The sequence below is a fragment of the Mus caroli genome, unplaced genomic scaffold (assembly GCF_978045245.1).
Source record: "Mus caroli unplaced genomic scaffold, Mus_caroli_1 scaffold_9, whole genome shotgun sequence".
NCBI classification, from domain to species: Eukaryota; Metazoa; Chordata; class Mammalia; order Rodentia; family Muridae; genus Mus; species Mus caroli.
This window is the reverse complement of record NW_028227264.1, coordinates 80,059,451-80,083,549: the sequence shown is the minus strand read 5'-3', so window position 1 is coordinate 80,083,549 and position 24,099 is coordinate 80,059,451. Positions and strand designations below refer to the sequence as shown.

General features: G+C 55.6%; 2 protein-coding genes across 7 annotated transcripts; one reads left to right on the top strand and one right to left on the bottom strand.

Annotated features, from left to right (window-relative positions):
• The first annotated feature begins 697 nt into the window (after window positions 1-697).
• Window positions 698-18,178, top strand: Tjp3 (tight junction protein 3). 6 transcript variants are annotated; one of them, XM_021173707.3, is made up of 21 exons: window positions 698-927; window positions 8,278-8,334; window positions 8,412-8,521; window positions 9,023-9,125; window positions 9,757-10,084; window positions 10,330-10,433; window positions 10,637-10,796; window positions 11,014-11,122; window positions 11,232-11,293; window positions 11,613-11,679; window positions 11,833-11,989; window positions 12,458-12,566; window positions 13,114-13,360; window positions 13,794-14,008; window positions 14,996-15,091; window positions 16,110-16,180; window positions 16,569-16,779; window positions 16,882-16,982; window positions 17,303-17,569; window positions 17,677-17,723; window positions 17,984-18,178. In XM_021173707.3, the coding sequence occupies exons 2-21, from the start codon at window positions 8,287-8,289 to the stop codon at window positions 18,084-18,086; spliced, it is 2,715 nt and encodes a 904-aa protein (XP_021029366.1). In that variant the 5' UTR covers window positions 698-927; window positions 8,278-8,286; the 3' UTR covers window positions 18,087-18,178. The 6 variants fall into 6 exon arrangements, with proteins under 6 accessions (XP_021029366.1, XP_085699158.1, XP_085699159.1 ...); XM_085843032.1 differs by lacking the exon at window positions 698-927 and adding an exon at window positions 6,207-6,407; XM_085843033.1 differs by lacking the exon at window positions 698-927 and adding an exon at window positions 7,676-7,897.
• Window positions 18,139-23,384, bottom strand: Apba3 (amyloid beta precursor protein binding family A member 3). The gene is made up of 11 exons (XM_029482733.2): window positions 23,233-23,384; window positions 22,090-22,772; window positions 21,966-22,005; window positions 20,255-20,400; window positions 20,086-20,172; window positions 19,842-20,003; window positions 19,536-19,706; window positions 18,979-19,191; window positions 18,669-18,788; window positions 18,418-18,555; window positions 18,139-18,324 (listed from the first exon to the last, which is right to left on the bottom strand). The coding sequence occupies exons 2-11, from the start codon at window positions 22,654-22,656 to the stop codon at window positions 18,253-18,255; spliced, it is 1,716 nt and encodes a 571-aa protein (XP_029338593.1). The 5' UTR covers window positions 22,657-22,772; window positions 23,233-23,384; the 3' UTR covers window positions 18,139-18,252.
• Window positions 23,385-24,099: the final 715 nt, after the last annotated feature.

Sequence of the window (24,099 nt, the reverse complement as noted above, 5' to 3'; positions counted from 1 at the left end):
TGGTGTGGACAGAACTTGACTGAAGCCCGGGCTTCCAAAGTGTGGTCACTGGAGCCCAGTATTAGCACCTTCTGAAAGCGGGTTAGGAGCCTGAATCTGAAGCCTTCTTGCCCGAGGAACTAAGATGGGGTCACCAACTCCTCCAGCGATGTGGACACCTGATAAAAGCTGAAATCTGTTTGGGCATCACAGGAAGGAACTAGGTCAGGAGTGCTCGAATTAAGGGGAAGCAAAGTTCAGAAATAAAAATAAAAATAAAGTCTGAAACTGGAAAGTCACAAGGGGTCAGGTGTACAGACAGGGAAGTCAATGCCAATAGAGTAGATAATAATCTTGGGTGTGGCTAAAAGGTGCAGCCTGGCCTACAATTCCCCAGTGAGGGGCTGGGGGCGTAGTCAGGGGTGGAGCTCCCGCCTAGAATCCCATAGTAATGAGCTGGGCCGTGGCTCCATTCGAGTTTTGATTATTTCAGTGTCCCCCCTTGAGATGAAAGCCGGAAGCTTGACAGCGGGTAGGTTGCAGCGAGAGGCGCAGCCCATTTATCCCTTAGGATGCTCAGTGTTTTGTGAGCACCTACTCTGTGGTGTAGGTGCTGTGGGGTGCAGGGCTAGCTAGGCCTCTCTGGGTGCTCAGGGGTTAAGGCCTGTCTGGCCACGTGAGAGCACCTTGCGCCTGAGCCTCAAACCCTCCCACCTGCGGGCCGGCCTCTCTTGCACTCACAATTGCGCACTACCTGCACAGTCCTGCCGGTTCCACCCGGCAAAGGGACTCGCCCACCGTTCCTTCCACTCCGCTCGAGCTGAGCAAACAGGTTGCCCGGCCCGAGCAGCCAGCTCGGGTCTCCTCCCTGCCACCCATGCCTGACAGCTATCCAGAACCCAGCTTCCACCTCCCACCCTGCGTCCATTCACTCAGCCTTCCAGACCGGTAAGTCTCCAGCTGAGCTCATCCCAAGGGCTTTATGCATCCAAGTGATCCCATGTTGGGCTCCCGGGACCCCCAAGTTTGCTCTGGGAGCCCCCCATGGGAGCCGGAAGCTGGCATCCTGTGGGGACATCTGACACAGTTTCAGAAAGTTCCAGCGGCTGCAGTTTCTGCCCTGGCACAGCGCCCAGCACGCTGCAGTCCAGCCTTCAAAGGGTCTTTGTGAGCGCAGGTGGTGGCTAGGGAGGCTGGTCGCTGATCCCCTAGCAGGACAGATCCTGGTTCCCATGGGAGGCTGGCCTGCAGTTTTGGGAGATGGCAGAGGAAGTTGGGGTACTCCTGAACTAACTCTGAGTTTTTCTGGAACTCTCTCCCTGAGGGTCACCCCATATATCCAAGGCATGAATGTGCCACCTATCCTAGGTTATACATTGTGGGGACAGGAGAGGACAGGAGCTCTGTCAGCTGAAAATTGCACAAGGAGGGTAGAATGGATGGACAGATGCCTAATGGGATTGACAGAGGAGTTGGGAGGGGCACAGGAATTCCTTCTGTGTCATTTGCCCCAAAACAAAGAAAAACAATTCCTTCAGGAAAGGTGTGTCCAGCCACCACCACCACCACCATCCCCCCCCCCACGCCCCGAGGTTATCTTATTCTCCTGGAAGGCTCAAGACACAGGGTGGACCAGGCCTTGGGAGTTCTGACTATTGGCTGCTGCACTAGCCCAGCCTCAGTTTCTCATTTTGCACCAAGGAGAAGCTAATGCTATAGTGGTAGGCGCTGGGGCGCTGGGGGCCCTCATTCCCAGCTCAGTTCCCGGTTATTTGGCACAAAATGAAGTGAGGCCCAGACAGGAGCAGCTGCTCCCAGAGGCTGCACAGTAGAGTAAGTCTGTCGCACAGGGGGCCTTAGAGCTGACCCCCCAAGAAATTGCCCTGGGGCGACATCTTAGAAAAATCCCTGTCCGGCCTGGCACTTCCGTGTGGCACCAATGCTGGGGAAAGTCCACAATGAGAATTTAGGCTCAGTTCTTCCTCCTGGGCCAGGCTGCGTGCCAGAGAGGCAGTGTTTGCTCAGGGTAGAACCCAACACCCTTCGTGGACGAGGTCAGTGGGACACTTGGCTATGGGGACGGGCTGCCTAACAACGGCGTGTGTATTTTTTGAGCATTTACTGTACGTTATGTATATTGGGAACAAGGCTCAGACATTCATAATTTTATCTTTTCAGCTTTTGGAGACAGGATCTCACATAGCCTAGGCTGGTGTCTGTGTCCATAAGTAGCTAAGGATAACCTTGGACTCTTGATCATCCCTCCTTACCTCGGAGACTGGGACGACAGGTGTGCCCCATCACATGTGGCTTGTTCTACCTTAGGAAGAGAAGACGGGAGCACTGGGGGTGAACTGACATCTGGGGTGGTGACAGGCCTGGGCAGAAGGTTAAGGCTCAGGCAAGTGTGCTGAGAATGGAGGGAGCCCGGAGCCCGGGACAGGCAGCTGAGCTGCCAAGGTGGGTGGGAACCATGGAGAGCTGAGCACACTGGGAGAGGACTCAGTGTTCGTGTACGCCCTCTGGTGGCTGATAAGGGGGTGACTGTCAGGAAGGATCAGGTGGAGGGGCTGTGCTGAGATGAAGGTTCAGGGGCAGGAGCCAGAGGTCAGTGGTAAGGCAGGAAAGTTGGCAGACCATCAGGACACACAGAGGAAACCCTGCCCAAAGTTATATTACTGAAAGGGCGCTCAAGAGCTATGAAATGTCAACCACACGCTCATGGAGCCCTCGCCTCAGGGGTCTTTTCACCCTGCTTACCCCTGAACCATGCATAGCACTATTTGGAATAAGATTTGGCAAATAGCCAGCACTCCATAAATGAACAAATATCCCCTGGAGGGTACATGAGGTTTTTGACACTGTGGAAGACACAGAGGTGTGGTTGTACAGACAGCTGCAGACTGGGTGACAACCACCCACCACCCCCACCCCAGGTCTACATAGTAAGTTCTGGGCCAACCTGGTCTACATAGTGAATTTTGGGCCAGCCTGGTCTACATAGTGAATTTTGGGCCAGCCTGGTCTACATAGTGACAACACCACCACCACCACCACCACCACCGCCGCCACCAAACAACACCACCACCAAAACCAACAACAACAGAAAGCTATGAGAAAGACCTCAGGAGCAGTTTGAAGACTTTTGGTGGGGGTGGGCTAGGGAACCCTGTAACCCTAGGACACCAGATGCCACTTCTGGGTCCCACGTGTCCCCTACTGGCTGAAGCTGGTATTGCAAATGCTGAAGACAGGGGCTGGGGAAGCCTTTCAGAGTCAGATTGGGAGCCGAGGTTTACAGGGAAACTGAGGCGAGAAGTCTCACGGTGGTCATGGTTGGCCTACCTCCCTGGTGTCCCAGATGCGAGTTTCCTCGGACTCTCCCTGTATTTTACTTTGTGCATGTTGTGGTGATGAGTATGGCTCCACAGCTCAGCGGCCAGGCTCCTCTAGAACTGATAGCAGTCCTCCTGCCCCAGCCCTCCCCTTACAAGCGCAGGGAGAGCAGGTGCGTGCCACCACTCCTAGCTATTTACAGAGTCTAAATTCTTTTTATTAGCAGTGCATGTGATGCATGCACACGAATGCACATGCACCGTGGAAACGGGGTCGGTTTCCCGTTGCTTCTCTCCGCCACGGTGAGTGGTTCAGTAAACTCTCCCTGGCTCCCTCCTCCCTGGGGTCAGTCTGAGCCACGCCTGCCTTTCTCCACTGAATCTTTCTGGCCCTCTGGCACCCTCACCTTACTGTCCTGACCTAGATCCCTGCTTCTCCTTTGCCCGCTGGCGCAGCCTCCATTCTTTCTGTCCCTCCTCTTGAGAGCAGAACCTGCTCCTCCCTCCTTGCAGACCCAGCAGTGTACACCATTGAAGCTCTTGGGGCATTCTTGAGTTCCGGTCAGACCTGTCTTGCCACACCTGAGGGGACATCACACCCTTCAGTGACCCTTGACTCCACCCCCACCCCACAGCCCCAGCCCCTGCCCTCCACACATGCCTTAGTTTCCCCAGATGTATGAGAATAGGCAAGCAGAGTCCTAGAGAACTTGTCTCCCATCCTACACCCCCTTTCTGGCCTGCAGACACTGTCCCCTCCTGGCTGGTATCGGTACTGCAGCCTAAACATGCTTGTCCAAGAGGCATCTGCTTTCACTACCTGCCTGCCTCTGGGGGCAGATTGGAGAGTTCCTTTAATTCTTAATCTCTACATAAGTATTTATTTGTGTATTCGCATGCACACATGCTGTAGCGTGCGGAGATTGGAGGACAACTCATGCGGATTGGTAGTCGCTTGCTATTCTGTGTGTTGTGGGGATCGAACTCAGGACCTCAGGCTTGGCAGCAAGTCCCCTTGCCCCAGCTGTTCACAGGGGCTGAGGATGGGTCCCAGATGCTGTGGAGGCTGAGGCAGGAGGATTGTGAGTTCCAGGACAGCCTAGGCTACATATGAGGTCCGGCCTCAGAACAACAGCAGAACCTGCCCTAGATGGTACACATGTGATAGGTCTCTAAGTACAGGAAACAGTCCTTTAAACCACTATCATTCCCACTTCCAGATGGGGAAACCGAGGCACAGAGCCACTCAGTGACTCACAAATAGACAAACCAATACGGTGCCCCTTTTAGTCCACCTACCCACTCTGCCATGCAGAACCTAGGATTTCATTACCCATAATGCTAGATGCCCATATAGGAGCACAGAGTGGGAGAGTAACTTCCTGAGGGCACACAGCAAACAGGCAAAAGACCTGAGATCGAGCCTCCAACTGTGAGGGTCTGAGAACACACGTATCTTCTCTCGGCACAAGGTGTGCTGGTGAGTGGGAGGAAATGCTGGGGCAAGTCAGTTGGGGGGGGGGGTTCCCTACAAGTGTTCTCTGTGTAGCGTTGGCTATACTGGAACTCACTCTGTAGACCAGGCTGGCCTTGAGCATCCACCTGCCTCTGCCTTCCAAGTGCTGGGGCTAAAGGCCGCACCAAGATAGCCCAAAGATTTGGATTAGATTGTCTTGACCAACTCTTTATCAACCTTCAAAACCCCTCTTGTATGCCCACCTTCTCCAGCGAGCCTTCAGGACACTAGAGTTTCTGCTTTGCCTCTGGCTGTCACATTCCCTTCCTTCTTCCTCTAGCCCTGAGGTAGCAACTGGAGCCTGTTAGTGCCCAGGTTTGCCCTTTGACCTTGGGTTGGGCTGAGGATCCGGCTATCTTTACTAGTGAGGAATTTGTGGGCAGAGCCAGCACTAGTCCCACCTATCTAGGTGACTTCCTTCTACCTTAAGTCCAAATCTAGGCTAACCTGACTGGACCTTTCTAAAGCTAACCCTTAGTGGCAGGCCCTGAGGAGGAAGCAGTCTGAGTTTGAAATACATACTTGGCCTGGAGTCAGAGTAACCCAGGAAAGGCCATAAACATGACTGGATTGTCTGGGAAACGGATATGGTTTTGTTTTTGTGTATGTGTGTGTGTGTGTGTGTGTGTGTGTTTTGAGAAAGGGTCTCACTGTAGCCCAGCCCAGGCTGGCCCAGATCTCACTATACAGACCGGGCTGGCCCCAAACTCACAGAGATCTTCCTACCTCTGCCTCCTGAGTACTGGAATTAAGGCTGGAAAACCTCTCTCTTTTTTTGACTTGTTTACTCTTGTGTTTGGTGTTTCCCTGCGGATGACTGTGAGCCATGTGGATGTAGTTCCCACGGAGGCTGCCACGGGGTATCAGACCTCTGGGGGGGACACACAGGAGCTTGAGCACCTACCTCGTTGTGGGGATTTGAACTCAGGTTCTCACGCTTTCACAGCAAACGTTCCAATGGAGACAGAGATCGCTCTTGCCAGGGCAAACTCTTAACCCACCTTCAGAACTCTCCTGCAACGCCCCTCCCTGCCCACCACACTCTTGCCTCTTTGCCTTCTCAAACCTTCGCCACCTCCCGACTCCCTCGCAAAGCTTCTTACCCACGGGCCGCCCGGGAGAACCTCGATGTGTGCCCGTTTCGTACGTGGGAAAACAACAGAACAAAAACGTCCCAGACCCGGGACTCCGTTCCGCCTGGTTGTGATAGCTCCGGGTTTTCCCGGCTGCCCCTCCCACGCGTTCGGCTGCCCGGGCCGCGGGGCTCAGATCGGCTTTGTGGGAAACCAGGTCCGGATCGCGCTTGTTCGGATCGGATCGCGGTGGGGCCCGCGGCCGCTTCCAGGAGGCGTGCCCGGCTGGGGCGGGGCGGCCCCCGACTTGAAGGAGGAAGAGCAGGTGCAGCCGGGAGCGGCTGGCGGAGCCCGAGAAAGGCGGGAGCGCAGCCCCAACCCCGCCGCGACCACCCCCCAGCCCAAAGTGGGGGCTGATTGTTTCCAGGCCCCTCCTGGTCCATAGTGGGGGCTGCCTGACCGTTTCCAGGACGCTTGCTGTGCACCATGGCGGTGAGATTCCAGGCGAGTTGTGCCGGACGCTTGGAACTGGTGGTGGTCGGAATGGGAGTGGGACTCAGGCTTTCAAAACCCTGCCCGCCTGCTTAACAGGCAGGGAAACTGAGGCCCCGAGAGGCGCGGTGGCTAGTCCACGGCTATATGGAGAGATAAATCTGTGAACTAGCCCCAAGAGCCTTCTTGGAGCTTCTTCAACCGCTTCACCCCACAGACCTGAGTTCGAATCCCACTGAGACAGTGAGGGCGCCCGTGTGTGATCTTGAAAGTGGGTAGCTGTGTTTTGTTTCGTTTCTTGGCCGCTAGCATTTATTGAGCACCTACTGTGTACAAGGAGTTTAAGAAGCCTGGCGGGTCGGATGATAGCCAGTTCTGGGGACCCTGGAGGAATTTTGCCCTTCTGGCATGGAGCCCAAACTCCTACACAGGAAGAGTAAACTGAGACTTGGCTGCTGGGTCACACTCCAGGCTTTATGTCTGCAAGACTTTCTGCCCGGTTAGGAGGAGGAGGAATGACCTTCCCGAGACCCCGTCGACGGACCTGTCCCCAGCCCCTCCCTACATCCTCACCCCCACCCCGCTCCTGGACTAAGCGGAGAGGGGCGGGTGGAGAGCCAGTGCCCCTGGGCGGGAGGCTCGTCACACCCATTCCCCTCGGGTCTCAGGCTCAGGTTGTCCGCAGGTGGCAGGGGCGGAGCCAGGCGCTCACCTGGAGGGGCGGGGCTGAGGGGTTTGCATCTAGTATTTTTAAACTGCCCTCTTGTGGTTTTCAAACTCTCCCAAAGCTCCACACTGTGGGGACCTTATCCAGTCCCTAGGACCCCCATCCTAGACTACCCGGAGCACCCGGACTTAGGGGAATTCGTGGAGAAAACTAGATTAGACTGTGACATCCTAGACTCCAAGGGGAGGGGTGTCAGATGTGTACGTTGGAAGGCACCTTAGCTCCAGGGCGCTAGAGGCTGAATAGGAGTTTGCCAAGGACTGTAGCTGATGGCTTGTCTGGGCTGAGTGATGGAGAGGTCAGGTCTTCCACAGCTAAGAGATAGCCAGGGTCTGCGGAGCACAGTTGAGAAATCCATGGATGGGCAGGGATGGGGTAGCAGGGGTCATGCCAATCCTTAAGGCAAGGGGAGCCCCAGAGGGTTTTAGACAAAGCCTGTGACCTGCCTACACCAGCTGGGACAAGCTGGGCAGGCTGAGACAAGCCTGGCCACCTGCCTCCCCTCCCCCTAAGGAGCCCCGGCGCACTTGGGAAAGCCAAGAAATAAAAATTCCACAGTTGAGCGCAGATAAGCTTTCAGAGTGCCACTTGAAGATCTTTGCCAGGGTTTTGTTGGAGATGCCCCATGTGCCTCCTCCATGTGAGGAGGCCGAGGCAGGAGGATTGCCATGAGTTTGGAGCTAACCTAGGCTTCAGAACAAGATTCCGGACCATCCAAAAGTAAACCGAAGCCCAGGCATCAGAGCTGGGGAGATTGGGAGGCGGGGCCTGGCAGGTGGGTCACGTGACATTAAGATGACGTTGCAAGGGGTTCAGCTTTCAGTGGGGGTATCCTGGCCACCTCACCCAGGACTGAGAGAAGGCTCTGAGTGCCTGGAACATGCTTGAGAGGCAGCCTCTGGGCAGGAGGGAGGCTGGGATGTTGGGGAGCAGCCATGAGGCTCTTGTGCTGGAGCAGGGAGGTATAGTGGGTAAGCCAGACAGGGAGGAGGACTGTAGGGAGGATTGTAGGGAGGATTGTGACTGTGATCCTGAGGAAGGTGGGAGCCATGGAGCTCTGAAGCTGCTGCTGAGAGGATGCACTGTGGAGGGTGGGGTAGGAAGTGAACACCATAGCCTCCTCCTGCCCCATGAGCCTGTCCCTGTCCCTATCAGGTGGCAGACATGGAAGAGCTGACCATCTGGGAACAACACACAGCCACACTGTACAAGGTGAGCTGAAGCCTGCCCCTCCAAGGGAGCCCCTGGGTCTGGGAAGTAATGCTTTGCCTGTTCCCTGTGTCCCTTAGGACCCCCGCCGCGGTTTCGGCATAGCTGTCTCTGGAGGCCATGACCGAGCTAGTGGATCCGTGGTGGTGTCTGATGTGGTACCAGGAGGTCCCGCTGAGGGCCGGCTCCGGTGAGGGCTCAGAGAGGGCCTGCTCTGGTGAGGGTGGCTCCGGTGAGGCTCAGAGAGGGCTAGTGGGAGGAGGGACAGTGGGGGGGGGAGTGCAGAAAGCACCTGGCACCTGCAGCTCTGTCAACAGGACCTGACTTCCTTGGCCTCGTGTCCCTAACACTTCCTGGTCCCAGATTCTGAGCAGTGCCCAAGGGCGGGATGGCAAAGAACTGGAACAGACAATCTTGGACTGTTCTTTGAGAGCAGGGCAGTTTTCCAAGACCTGTGGACTGAGGCTCCTGGAATCTGAGTGGAAATGGCTCCTGGCTCTGAGGAACTGATGAGTGATGGAGGAGGGAGAGACACACATGCAGAGACAGAGAGATAGAGAGACACAGAGACCAAGAGAAACACACACAGAGACAGAGAGATAGAGACACAGAGACCAAAAGACAAAAATCTCCTGATGGTGGGAGGGGAGAGGTACAGCCCCAAGTCTCCTCACTGGAGCCACTCTCTCAGGACCGGGGACCACATCGTCATGGTGAATGGTGTCTCTGTGGAGAACGTCACATCTGCCTTTGCCATCCAGATCCTTAAGACCTGCACCAAAACAGCCAACGTTGTAAGTGGACAGAGGCTGGGGACACTGATTTTTTTGTTATTATTATTATTATTATTATTATTTATGAGTACACCGTCACTGTCTTTGGACACACCAGAAGAGGGCGTCGGATCCCATTACAGATGGTTGTAGTGAGTGATGTGGTTGCTGAGAATTAAACTCAAGACCTCTGGAAGAGCAGTCAGTGCTTTTTTTGTTGTTTTTTTGTTTGTTTGTTTGTTTTTCGAGACAGGGTTTTTCTGTAGCCCTGGCTGTCCTGGAACTCACTTTGTAGACCAGGCTGGCCTCGAACTCAGAAATCCGCCTGCCTCTGCCTCCCGGATATTTAATTCTTGATCCTGTTGCCTCAGTCCCTGTATAGTCGGAACTACTGAGCATTCTGGGACAGTTTTGCTTCTGAGCGGGATCACTCAGACTGTAGGACCTCCTGGTTTAGCTGCAGTGCTATGCATCCCATAGTTGTGCTCCTGTCGGGATGCCTGCCCCGGAAGTCACACACTGGTCTTTGTTAGATGATGACAACTTTGGTGTTGGAGGCTAGAGAGGCGCTGGATCCCCTGGGGTTTTTCTGTGGGTCGGCAATCTCTCCCCTCTTCCTGCCTCTTCTGACATGTCTCCTCCCGACTGACAGACAGTGAAGCGTCCCCGCAGGGTCCAGCTGCCTGCCACCAAGGCTAGCCCAGCTTCTGGCCACCAGCTCTCAGACCAGGAAGAAGCTGACCATGGCCGGGGCTATGAGGGGGACTCCTCCAGTGGCTCAGGTCGATCATGGGGTGAGCGTTCTCGCCGGTCCAGGGCAGGTCGCCGCGGCAGGGTAGGCAGCCATGGGCGCCGGAGCTCGGGTGGCGGATCTGAAGCCAACGGTCTGGACCTGGTGTCTGGCTACAAGCGCCTGCCGAAGCAGGATGTGCTAATGAGGCCACTAAAGTCCGTGCTGGTGAAACGAAGAAACAGTGAAGGTGAGGCAGACGGGGCTGCACCCCCAAAATAGAAAAAAGTCAGGCTGGGGGTGTGGTCAGGGGTGGAGTGTGTCTCTTCTCCAACCTAAATCCCCCAGTGGAGCGACTGGGGGCGTGGTCAGGGGTAGAACACTTGCCTAGATTGGAGGCTGAAGCAGGAGGATTGCAAATTACTTCAAAGCCAGCTTGAATGATCTTGGCCTCCTAGCTGAGCCCTGCTTCAATTTCCTTCCTCTCCCTTCCAGAGTTTGGGGTGAAGCTAGGCAGTCAGATCTTTATAAAACACATCACGGAATCTGGCCTCGCCGCTCGGAACCGTGGGCTGCAGGAGGGAGACCTTATCTTACAGGTGAGCCCAGGCTCATGCTGGGGGGCAGGGGGACTGCGGGGGCCGAGGAACTGAGGCCAAGGAATGCAGTGCCATGTTCCCGGTCCCAGGAATTATTTCCAGTACTCCCTCCCACCTTGCTCCGCGCCAAAAGTCTCTAGTTCCCCTCTCAGGCTCATACCTTCTAGACGCTATGTCCTTTACTTGTTCCTGGTTCCTTTCAGATCAATGGGGTGTCCAGTGCTAATCTGTCCCTGAGTGACACACGAAGGCTCATTGAGAAGTCGGAGGGGGAGCTGACGTTGCTGGTGCTGAGAGACAGTGGGCAGTTCCTGGTGAACATCCCTCCCGCAGTGAGCGACAGCGACAGCTCCCTAATGGAAGGTGAGGAGCCCAAGGCAGCTAGCTGCAAGCCTTGCTCCTGGAGGCTCAGAAAGGGATGGGAACTGACCTAGAGCCGCACAGCATGACCAAGTTGAATTCTGTGGGATTCGGAGGACCCCTAGCTCATCAGGGCCTTGATGGTCCCCCGTGTTACAAGAATGACATGACCGCAAGAGGTAGGTGTGACCCTGGCTGACCTGCTGCCCTTCTCCCACAGACATCTCAGACCTGACCTCAGAATTGTCCCAGGCGCCCCCTTCCCACGTTCCTCCGCCACCTCTGAAGGGTCAGAGGAGCCCTGAGGACAGCCAGACAGACTCCCCAGTGTGAGTGAAGGATGATGGCCCGTGAGGGGCCACACCTCATGTCTGTATACCCCTGCTCTTTGCCCTGCAAAAGCACCACCGACTCACTGGAATCTGTCATCCCACCCAGGGAGACCCCGCAGCCCCGGAGGCGGGAACGGTCAGTGAATTCAAGAGCCATCGCTGAACCAGGTGAGACGCTAGCAACCGGACAGTCACTCTCAGGGCTTCCTCACTTGCAGGCGCCATGTTGAACCAGGCAGGAAGCAGAGATGATATAGGTGGTTGTTGGGGGAAGGAGATCCCCAAAGCCTAAGGGTGAAAGGCGGGGCCAAGAGAGGCAGTTTAGCTAATAGCTCCAGGTTATAACTCTAAAGGGCTGGGGGCATAGTCAGGGGTGGAGCCCCAGCCTAGAATTCCTCAGCAAGGCTGGCGTGTTGCTAGGTCCTCTGAAGGAGTTTCTGAGTCCTCTAAATGAGTGAAGGCTACAGGTTTCCGTTTCTCGTTGCAGAGTCTCCTGGAGAAAGCCGCTATGACATTTACAGGGTCCCTAGCCGGCAGAGCCTGGAGGACCGTGGGTGGGTAACTCAGAGGAGCATGTGGTGCCGTGGGCCCCACATTCTGTCCCCTTGATTGTGGAATGTCATTAATCTGGGCTGTTTGGAAAACCAAGTCCTGTAAGGGGTGAGGGCATCCTCCACCGCCGGCCTGATCGCCCCCCTCTCTGGTAGCTACAGCCCCGACACTCGTGTCGTGCGCTTCCCCAAGGGCGCGAGTATTGGCTTGCGGCTGGCTGGCGGCAACGATGTGGGCATCTTCGTATCCGGGGTGCAGGCAGGCAGCCCAGCCGATGGACAAGGCATCCAGGAAGGGGATGAGATCTTGCAGGTAACACAGGACAGCTGGCCTGGGGAGTATGGTCCTGAATCCTCCTGGTGTTCCCCTGTTACCCCCCGCGTCCCTTTTTGTTGCCCAGGCTGGCTTGGAACTCGCTATTCCCCCCCTCCCCACTTTAGCCACTTGAATGTTGGAATCACAGGCCTGCCTCCCACGCCTGGCTTTTTCCATGGGTGCTGGGGATCTGAACACAGGCCCTCATGCTTGCCCATGGAGTGTTTCCCCTGCTTAGCTCTCTCATGGGCCCCAGGGAATTTTTACATGGTGGAGTCTGTCCCCTCTCAGGACTGCCTGAGGCTTTCCAACCTGGTTGTTTGTCCTGAGCTTTGTCCCCCAGTTGTGCACCCTGGATCATGTCTGTGATGTTCTGAGGCAGGTTGGGGACACCTAGGGAGGCAGAACCTGGGGTTTGGCAGGCAGTAGTAATTCCCAGTCTCACACCACATCCTTTCCTGGCAGGTGAATGGTATGCCATTTCGGAACCTGACTCGAGAGGAGGCCGTGCAGTTTCTGTTGGGGCTGCCTCCAGGGGAAGACATGGAGCTGGTAACACAGAGCAAACAGGACAGTGAGTGTCCCAGAGCTTGTGAGGCAGCCTGGCAGAGTGCTGAGTTCCACATTTACAGAGACCCGAGGTGGGGTGGGACTGAGGACACATGACGCCAAGCTCTGGCCTCCCCTGGCCAGCTGTGGTGGCACATGACTTTAATCACCGCACTCAGTGGCAGAGGCAATAGTATCTCTGTGAGTTTGAGGTTAGCCTGGTCTACATAGTGAGACCATCAAAAAAAAAAAAAAAAAAAAACAGAGCAGGGCATGGTGGCGCACGCTTTTAACCCCAGCACTTGGGAGGCAGAGACAGGCGAATTTCTGAGTTTGAGGCCAGCCTGATCTACAGAGTGAGTTCCAGGACAGCCAGGGCTACACAGAAAAACCCTGTCTCAAAAAAATCCACAAAAATAAAAAATAAAAATAAAAATAAATAAAACAAAGACCAGAAGCTAGTGGGTTGAGCACAAGCCGAGCTCCGTGGCTATCCCTAGGCCATCTGAGCATCTGAGCTAGTCCCTGGGACAGATGGGCCCCTCGAGTCACACAGCCCCCTCTGTCCCCAGTCTTTAAGAAGATGGTCCAGTCCCGCGTGGGTGACTCCTTCTACATCCGCACACACTTTGAGCTGGAGCCGAGCCCGCCCTATGGCCTGGGCTTCACCCGCGGTGATGTCTTCCATGTGGTGGACACGTTGTACCCGAGCTCCGGGCCAGGCCATGGGCACAGCAGCCATGGGGGCCTCTGGCTGGCCGCCCGCATGGGCAGAGATCTTCGAGAGCAAGAACGTGGCGTCATCCCCAACCAGAGCAGGTGGGGGTGCTCACCATTCCCATTGTTGAGGGCTCCCTGGGGTAGGACACCGTGGGGCCACGGAAGTGTCCTGTGGCCGCTGTAATAACTGAGTATATATATATATATATATATATATATATATACGGCTTTATTTATTCATTCATCTTTGAGAGAGAGTTCCCTCCCAGTATTCAATCCATCTCAAGTACCAGCATCTAGGGCCCCACATCCTTTGGCTGTGGCCTCACTCTCTTCAGAATTGGGCGCAGCCTCTCCCCCTCTCGCATCCCTTTAGAACCCCATGGTGACACTGAGTCAGGGATGATCCCTGAAATCTGTAACTCAGAGGCCTCAGCTTGAATCCGTACCCACTCTCTGCGACATGACCCCAAGATCAGTTCCTGGCTGGTTTGGGGCCAGTCCTGACTTCCATGTCCCCTGTGCTCCCTAGGGCCGAGCAGCTGGCCAGCCTGGAGGCTGCGCAGCGGGCTGCGGGCGTGGGGCCAGGCGCCTCAGTGGGCTCCAACCCACGGGCGGAGTTTTGGCGACTCCGAGGTCTCCGCCGAGGGGCCAAGAAGACGTCGACCCAGCGGAGCCGCGAGGACCTATCGGCGCTGACCAGGCAGGGACACTACCCGCCCTATGAGCGTGTGGTGCTCAGAGAAGGTGGGTGGCTGTGGGCATGGGGTCAGGGGTGGGGGTGAGGTGAAGACGGGACCCTCCTCCCAAGGTCACAGAGATGCCTCGCTTCCTGTGAGCAACAAGCCTGCCACTCCAGCACTCGGGAGCCTGAGGCAGGGGGGTTTCTGTGAGTTTGAGACCAGCCTGATCTAGAGAGTTCCAGGACAGCAAGTGAGACCCTGTCTCAAATAAATAAATGACTATAAACATTTTTATAAGAAATAAAAGACACGCTGGGTGTGGTGGCACGCGCCTTTAATCCCAGCACTTGGGAGGCAGAGACAGGCGGATTTCTGAGTTCAAGGCCAGCCTGGTCTACAAAGTGAGTTCTAGGACAGCCAGGGCTATACAGAGAAACCCTGTCTCAAACAACAACAACAACAAAACCCCAACAACAACAACAAAAAAAAAAACAGAAAGAAAAGAAGGAAGGGAGGGAGGGAGGGAGGGAGGGAGAGAGGGAGAGAGAGAGAGAGAGAGAGAGAGAGAGAGAGAGAGAGAGAGAGAGAGAGAAAGAAAGAAAGAAAGAAAGAAAGAAAGAAAGAAAGAAAGAAAGAAAGAAAGAAAAAGAAAGAAGACACAGATGGGAGGGTCTCTCAGCCTAGGTGTGCTCAGTCTACACAGATGGACAGACTGCATCTCAATAAAACTTTATAAAATAAGCCAAGAGCCAAACACAGCATGACTGTGGCTTCCTGCCAGTCCACTCATCTAATAGTCTCAAATAGGATGAGAGACAACCCTTCTGCCTTAGCTTCTCTTCATGCTAGGTAGGCACTATCACGCCTGGCTTGCGTGGTACTTGGGATGCTGAGTGAGCACCCTGACTGCAGAGCCTGGCCTTGTGCTCTCTGGCTTCCGGAGCACAGCCACAGGGACAGGAATTGGGATGGGGGCTGAAATTATGTGTAACGGGGACAGCTGCAGTACGGGGAGTCAGGCTCCATACTCTCCTCTCTCTCCACTTTCCAGCCAGTTTTAAGCGCCCTGTGGTAATCCTAGGACCAGTGGCAGACATTGCCATGAAGAAACTGACCACAGAGATGCCAGAAGAGTTTGAGATTGCAGGTGAGACACGGCATCGTGGCAGCTGGGGTGAGGATCCAGGCAACCATAACATGGGGCTGTCCCTCACCCATCCACCTAGGCCCAGGCCAGGCATCATCAACCCATCTGGGCCCTCAGGGTCCTTAGCCACTGCACCAGGAGGCCTCCTACAACCAGGCAAACACTGCCTTTTGTTTGCTGAGAGCTGTTCGGATTTTTTTCTTTATTTTTAAAATTTTGTCTCGTTCCTCCTGTGATCAGCCTTGAAGCAGGAGGATGGCGAGTTTCAGGAAAACCTGGTCAACTATAATGAAATCCTGTATTCAAATCAAGGCCTCCCCCCATCCCAACCCGGCCCAGCATAAACTGGGCCTGGTGATCAGGTGGCGGCAGGGGGAGTCCAAGGTCAGCTCTGGCTACATAGGGAATTGGAAGCCAGTCTGGGCTACATCAACTCCATCTTTAAAAGCAATAAATAAAAGGGGAAACTGAGGCCCATGGGCGTGGCACCAGGTGCGCATTTAGCAAGTGAGGTGGCTCTGGAGATATGGGGAGCCTTGGAGGGCTTCAGGGGGCTTAGTGTGCCTCACACAGAGAACCAGATCTTACAGGTTTCAGGACACTTAGAAAGGAGGCCCCCTGTAGGAGGCTGGGCAGAGTCTAAAGGGCAAAGCTACCGGCCACCTCATCAGGTGATACAAGTGCTGGGGTCCATGTGCAGAAAAATGGAAAATCGGGCTCTTGATGCAGCACCTAAAGTCCTTCCTTCAGTGGAATATTACTCAGCCAGGAAAAATGAAAGCCACACCACATGGTATGGCTCCTGGAAGGCCCCTGCAGTCCCCATAGCCGTATAGCAACAGGGACAGGAATTGGGACGGGGGCTGAAATTGTGTGAGGTGGGGACAGCTGCAGTATGCGGAGTCAGGCTTCATAGGACACCCCCCCCCACCCCCCGAACAAGGGTCACAGTAGGTTTGAGAAGGGCCTGAGCACCAATGATATACCATTCATAAGTGGCATCCCCCTGCCTCCTCAGAAAGCGTGTCCCGGACTGACAGCCCATCCAAGATCATCAAACTGGACACAGTGCGGGTGATCGCAGAGAGGGTAAGCACGGGGATGGGGAAGCGCCACGTGCTGTGTCCCAGCTTCACCCTGAGTTACCTCCAGGGAGCTGGGCGCTGGGGCCTCCTGAGGGACTCAGGTCCACACGCCTGAGCCCGCACTCCGGATGCTGACTGTCGTGAGCCTAAAACTAAGCTGCCGTACACAGAGAGACCTGTCTCAAAGGGACAAAAAAGTAAAAAGTGACACAAGACCACTCGGCTGTGGAGGTGGCCGAGTACATTTATAATCCCAGCTCCCTCGATGCTGAGGCAGGGGGATTCCTGGGGTTCCCAAAGATCTGGCCAATAGATGAGACCCAGGATCAGACACAAAACTGACCGTGAGAAGCTGTGGTCCGCTATTACCACAGACTCTCCGTCTGTCTTAGGACAAGCACGCGCTCCTGGATGTCACCCCCTCTGCCATCGAGCGCCTCAACTACGTGCAGTACTACCCCATCGTCATCTTTTGTGCCCCGGAGAGCCGGCCGGCCCTCAAGGCGCTCCGGGAGTGGCTGGCCCCGGCCTCTCGCCGCAGCAGCCGCCGCCTGTACGCGCAGGCCCAGAAACTGCAGAAACACAGTGGCCACCTCTTCACCGGTGCGCGGGGGTGGGGATGGGGGCTCTGGTGGGGGCGGTAGTTCCTGCCTGCTGACTTAGCCCTATCTCTCCCTCCGCACCGCCCCCCCCCCCTCCGTGCAGCCACCATCCCCCTGCATGGCACTGGTGACTCCTGGTACCAGGAAGTCAAGGCTGTAATACAGCAACAGCAAGCGCGACCGATCTGGACCGCGGAGGACCAGGTGCTTGGTAGAGGGGGGCCATAAGCCATAGCCCAGGTGAACCCCATAGGCATCCGCTGTGGCGTCCTAGTACCCAATATAGTACCGAAGGAGTCCTTAGGGAAGAAAGCCTAAAGGGGTGGGTAATGGGGCTGGGAGTTTGTGGAGTGCTTAGGAGTTGGTCAGAGTTGAAGGCCTTGATCTCAGATTTGGGACTCGACCTAGAATCCAGAAGCACTCGTCACAGGTCCACGGGTGACCAGTGCACAGGGCAGCAGAGGCTGGCATTCAGAGTATGGACCTCGGTTTCCCCCGAGGTCACAATATACCTGTCCCCAAAGCTGAACAGCTCATCCGAGGACCTTGACCTGCCGGGACATGGCCTGGCCGCCAGCTCTGGAGACCTCAGCTGTGACAGTCGGACCAACAGTGACTATGAGGACACCGACGGCGAGGGCGCCTATACGGACAGAGAGGGCGGACCCCAGGATGTCGATGAGGAGGCCGCACCCATGGCTCTGGCCCGGTCCTCAGAGCCCGTATGGGTGGATGATCACCAGGGGCTGATGGGTCATGGGACGACTATCACAGACGAGTGGGAGATACAGGTGGGCACTTGGCCCTGCAGGATAGGAGGACATGATGGCACCCCCGACTCCCAGTACAATGCCCTCCACGTATGTCAGTTGGGGTCACTACCTTTCTCCTTTCCCAGGCTGACAGCCACTACACCCAGGACCAGCGGCGCCAGGACAGCATGCGGTAGGTGCCCAGGAAGGATGCAGGCCTGAGACAACTCTTGCTGGGCCACTCCACACCCCACATGGTTCAGGGCTTCCTGAAGGAATGGGTGCTGGGGCTGGGCTTTGTAGGATATGAAGGAGTCTCAAGTCCCAACCCACATTTAAATACCCGGCCTTGCTCATCCCTGTGCCCACCCTGCCGGGTGGGGTCAGTACGGGTGAGTGAGGTCACACAGCACACCCAGCCACCAAGGCCCTGCACCTGCCTCCTGCCCCCAGGACCTACAAGCACGAGGCCCTGAAGAAGAAGTTCACAAGAGCCCGAGATGTGGAATCCTCTGATGACGAGGGCTATGACTGGGGCCCAGCCACCGACCTGTGACCTATGCAGTCACCAGCGTGCCACAAGCCCTCAAGCTTCTGACCACTTAATAAATCTTTAAAAAAATTTTTTTATATTAGAAAATAATACAAGACTGAGGACTCTTTGGTCCCTGCCGGCTCTGGAGTGACAGTGGCAGGGATGAAGGCACACATGGGTGGGGCAGTCATAGGTATTCTGGTTGTTCCTGTCCCGTGAGCAGTCGGTAGGTGGCAGCTGGCATGGTCTTGATGTGGATCTAGGGGTCAGAGATGAAGAGTCAGGTAGAAGGGGTCGGTTTGGGTAGGACAGGATCAAGGGGGACGGCCAAGGTCAGGTGACTCCCACGCACTTCTCTTGTCTCTGTGAGCAGCTGGATGATGCGCGCATGGGGCATGGCCACCACGCTCTGCCCGTTGACCTCAATGATGCGGTGTCCAACGCGTACTCCACCACGCTCAGCAGCGCCCCCGCGCAGCAGGCTACAAATCTGAGGGGGACAACGCTCAGGACCCGCCCCTAGGCTATAGGCTAGCCTCCACTCCCTAGGCTGTATGCAAGCCCATTCCCCACACCCAGCCTGGGGGGTGTCCCCAGCCTCACGATTCCATCCTCCACACAGAAGCCCAGCTGCTCGCGCATGTGGGGCCGGCGGATGACGGCCGTGGTGACCGGTGGGCAGTGGATAATACTCAGCGTCACGGATGAAAGTCGCCGCACCTCCTGAGGGGGGGGACCCACCATGCTGCTCAGGCCTCTGTGGGCATCAGTTTACCCACCCGTCAATCTCCCGGGCAACATGGGGATGCAATCAGTGGTACCATACAGTCACTTAACTTAGGAGACCCTGTTAATGGGCTCCTATGCACCCTACAAGGCCCCTGGGAACCCGGCCCACAGAACTTTGACTCACGCGCACCGCAGCCTGGCAGGCGGCCAGCGACAGCCCCACCAGGCTGGTTCCATTGATGGCAGTGACGCGGTCCCCTATGCTCAGGGCCCCGCAGCGCTCGGCAGGGCCCCCGTGGAGCAGGTTGGCAATAACCGCAGTGGGCAGTAGCGAGCCCCAGCCTGATTCAACTAGCGCGACACCCAGGCCTTCACCTGGCCGCTTCTGGATGCAAACCTGGGAGCAGAACCAAGTTCAGGGGGCGGGGTCTCAGCAGGGGCAGGACCACATTCAGGGGCAGTGTGGGAGAGGCTGCACTTATAGATAGAGCGGGCAGAACCAAGCCAGGTGTAGGGAGGGCTCAACGTTGGGAGGGGGGCAGGGTCCCATTCAGGGGAAGTGGGGGGAGGGATCAGGCCCAATGCAGGTGTGCTCAGTGAGGAGGTGGGGCCTCAAAGGGTGCGGGGCCGTGTCCAGGGGGTATGGGGCCAGGTCTCGGTGGGGTGGGCTCAGCAGGCCAGGGGATAGGGCCATGGTCCCTTGGGTGGCTCTGTGTGTGCTGCAGCAGAGCAAGCACTCACCTCCCTGCAGTTCTGGCTGTTGCAGAAGTGGTCCAGGTCGCCATTGTGCGGGTGGCTGGCAGCGGTTGAGGGCTGCGTGCCCACCTGGCTGGGGTCGATCCTGTTCTCCTGCAGGAACTGGCTGTAGGCAATGCTGAAGGCCTGGCCGATGGCTTGTGCTATGAGCTGGGCCTGTGGGAGGACAGTATACTCCTAATCCCTCCCACAGAATCTCAGCTCCAATGCACACACCTTCAGGACACCTCAAGGTTTCTAAATCAAGGGTTCTTAGATGCTCTGGAGGGGGCGTGGCTCACGGCTGCTCACATCCTCTGAGTGGAATACGTGGCACAGCATCTTGTAGAGTCGCCGCTGGCGGTCCTGGGGAGTCGTCCTCCTGGCCAGCCGCCTCCGGGCCATCAAGACCAGCACAGGCCCAATGTCTGCGATGTAGGAGATGGTCTGCAGGGCATGGTCCATCAGGGCATCCTGTGGACACGCGCTGGGTGGGTTGGGGGCCTCTCAGGGACCCCAAGTGTCCACGACAGTCAAGGCCCAACCCTCTGGGTACCTGGGAGTCAGCAGCCAACACTTTGACACGCTTGGTGGAGATAAAGATGTCCACCTCCACCATGGGCTGGGTCTCGCCTTCAGGGGCCTGCAGGGTAGGGAGGGGACACAGAAGTTCGAGGTGGTTGGGACATCGCATCCAACAGCCCGGGAACTCCACCCTGGCTCACCTTGACTCGGTCCATGGCCTCCTGCGCCTGCCCCATGCGTGTGCTGGGCGCTGGGCTGCGCTCCGACAGCAGCTGGGTGGAGCCCAGGTATTTCGCCCCGAAGATGACACCGTCCATGAGCTCCTCTGGCCCACAGGGACCTGGGACTGCAGATGACAGTGAGGGGTGCAACCTCTACAGGCTCTGAGGTCCCCAATCCCTGAGCTGTTGCTCAAGAAACTCATGGTTCTGTCCACGGCTTAGCATGCACAAGATCCTGTACTAGAAGACTCCAGAGGCACAGTGTGCGGTGGCCAGCTCTGTACCTGCCACTTTCAGGGATCCTAAGAAGTGTCACCCCTACTATGAGGCACCCTCAGGAGGAATGGACCCAAAACAGGATGCAGGGCTCACAGACCCCTCTTCCAGAACCTTCTGACCAAGAGTCAGAGCTCAGGGCCTCACGGTGGTGTCGCGAATCCCTGACATTCTGGAATCAGGCAGGGACAGCAATTTAGCTCAATGGGTAAAGGCATTTTCAGCCAAGTAAGATACCCTGAGTTCGATCCCTCAAGGTGGGCAGAGAACTAACTCCCACAAGTAATCCTCTGCCATATGCGATAAATGCAAAATGTAAGAAAGAAGATCAAGGCTGGGCGTGGTGGCGCACGCCTTTAATCCCAGCACTTGGGAGGCAGAGGCAGGCGGATCTCTGAGTTCGAGGCCAGCCTGGTCTACAGAGTGAGTTCCAGGACAGCCAGGGCTACACAGAGAAACCAAAAATAACCAAAAATAACAAAAAAAAAAAAAAAAAAAAAAAAAGAAGATCTCTCCAGTCAGCCTGGAGCGTCTGTCTCAAAGTCTGGGTCCTCGATAGCCCTGAAGCAATCCCACCCATGAATCTTTCTTTCTTTCTTTCTTTCTTTCTTTCTTTCTTTCTTTCTTTCTTTCTTTCTCTCTCTCTCTCTCTCTCTCTCTCTCTCTCTCTCTCTCTCTCTCTCTTTCTCTCTTTCTCTCTTTCTCTCTTTCTCTCTTTCTCTCTTTCTCTCTTTCTTTCTTTCTTTCTTTCTTTCTTTCTTTCTTTCTTTCTTTCTTTCTTTCTTGGGTTTTTTCGAGACAGGGTTTCTCTGTATAGCCCTGGCTGTCCTGGAACTCTCTTTCTAGACCAGGCTGGCCTCTAACTAAGAAATCCTCCTGCCTCTGCCTCCCAGGTGCTGGGATTAAAGGCATGCACCACCACTGCCTGGCTTTTTTTTTTTAAGATATATATACATGTATATATATATATATATATATATATACATATACATATACATATATAATAAGTAAGTACACTGTAGCTGTCTTCAGACATACCAGAAGAGGGCTTCAGACCTCATTACTGGTGGTTGTGAGCCACCATGTGGTTGCTGGGATTTGAACTCAGGACCTTTGGAAGAGCAGTCAGTGCTCTTACCCACTGAGCCATCTCGCCAGCCCTGTAAATGCCATTTTTAGCTCTCAAAACTCCCCAGAGCAGCCTGGAGCTATCTTCTGCCAACCAGTGTGCTAAACCAGCATGGCTTCTAGAACATTCTACAACTTATGTCACCTCTTTGGCTGTCTAAGATCTGCTCTAATTCAGTCCTCTCTAGACCTTGATCATCACTGGCAAACTTTGTGTCATTACTTGAGAGCCCATTTTTGGGCTGATCTAGGACATTCTGATTTCTGTGTAAGAATGGACACTCACCCTCGGTGACGGCAGGGCATGAGGCCAGGGTCTCCCGGCTCTGGAAGATAAGAGGTGCAGGGCTGAGTCCCCAGTCATGGCTGAGGGTCAGAAGTCAGAGGTCAGAGGAGACGATCACTATTACCTGGGTACCCACAGGTGGTTCCCGCTGTGTCACCAGGGGTGCTGTCTCCAGCCAGGGCTCAGGGGAACTGCTGGAGCTCCTGCTGTCTGCTGGCTCTGCTGATGCCTCTTCCATCCATCCCGGGTCCCCATCAGGGTCCTCTGGCGGCTGCAGAAGGCGGGGTGCAGTCTGTGCAGGATCTTGGGGGACAGATTGGGCAGGCGAAGAGGCCTCATCCCTCAGCAGACCCAGAAGGTCGTCCCCGCCTGCCTCAGCCGACAGAAGCCCACCGGCATCCGGGTTCTCCTGGGTGGCTAGGCCTTGGCCTGTAGCAATGTGAAGGGGACAGGGGGCTCCATCTGGGAATGGGCCACCCAGGTCGCTGGGTAGAGCTTCCAGCTGCTGAACCAGCTCCCGCACACTGGATGTGTCCAGCTCCATCTCGCTCAGGGTGACAGGGCCTCCAAGCCCTAAGGCCGACTGGGTGTTAGAGGGGTGGTCCTCAGAGGGCACCTCGGGGCCTTTGGGCTCCTCCAAGTCCATGGTTGGGGGCCCTGGGGTATGCTGGGGTCCTGGCAGGAACTCCATGTCTGAGACCCAGGTTCAGGCCGGCATTGTCACCAAGCTGGAAGACGAGGGCTCTGAGTGTGGATCTCGTAGGCAAGCCATGGTCCTACAGGTGACAGGTTCCATCCCCATGGGGCCTGCCCAGGAGGAAAGGACCCCATTTCACACAGAAGCCAGCAAAGAACTCAGGTGCCTGCCCCAGATCTCAGGCTCCGGACCTCAGAACTCAAGCACCAGACACTAGAACTGAGGCTGCGGACACGGAACTCAGGCACTGCCCCTGGGAACTCAAGCACTGCCCCCCGGGAACTCAGGCTTCTGTCTCTAGAACTCAGGCTCTGGTCTCAAAAACCCAGGCTCCGGACCCTAGAACTCCGGCTCCAGCCCCAGAACTCAGGCTCTAGGTCGTGGAACTCAAGCTGTTGCCCCAGAATTCAGGCACTGGTCCTGGGAACTCAGCCTCTAGCCCCTAGAACTCAGGCTCTGACCCTTGAAACTCAGGCTCCGTCCCCAGAACTCAGATTTCAGTCTCAGAACTCAGACACTGCCCTCGGGTCGCCCACGGGAGCCCGTCCAGTCCCGCACCGCCCGCAGTACCTGTGTCTCTGGCCCGGGCAGGATCGTCCGGTCTGCCCGTCCTTCCAGAAGAGTCAGCAGCTCTCTGGGATCCCAGCTTTGGAACCGGATCATCGGTCACTGCACCATCCAGGACTATTGCGCATACACACTCTCAAACGGCCTGCTGGGAAATGTAGTCCTCGAGGCCGCTCTCTCTCCTTCCGCGGACTCGCCAGGGTTGCAGTATAGATAGTAAAACTCAGGTTCGAATCCCGAGACTACAAGAACGGAGACGAGGCTCAAACTGGCTTTTCTTTTTTAAAATCGGGTTCTGCATCACTTCAGAGTGTAAACGGCTGAGATAGGACATGGGCAGAAACCAGGGAGGGTAAAGAGAGCATGATTTGAAAATTTGGAGTGCAAAGGAAAAGTGAGAATGGAAGTTATTGAGGACGGACTTCCGCTTTGTATCCCAGTAGGATCTATAACGGCACAATCTAGACTTGTGTTGACACTGGAATTTGCATCACGGTCCTATTTATAGACTAGGGACGATGATAATTCCTAAACTTAACTGTGTGATCTAAAAAGAGTTCACCTGGTTAGGTTTGTTAGCAATGAGTCTAGAAGATTCTAGTACTAGTTTATTTATTCTTGAGAGTCTCATGTAGCCTAGGCTGGCTTCAAACTCGTGATTCTCCTGCCTCAGCTTCCTGTGTGCATCCAGCCTCCATTTCTGTACCGGGCTGCTACAAAGCCCCAATCACCAAACCCCACTTTCTTCTATTAGTGAATAGAACACATAGGTATCACTATGTAGAGTAGGCTGGCTAGGAACTCACAGGCATCTACCTACCTCTGCCTCCCAAGTGTGGGGATTAAGCTGGAGTTCATCACTCCCATCAT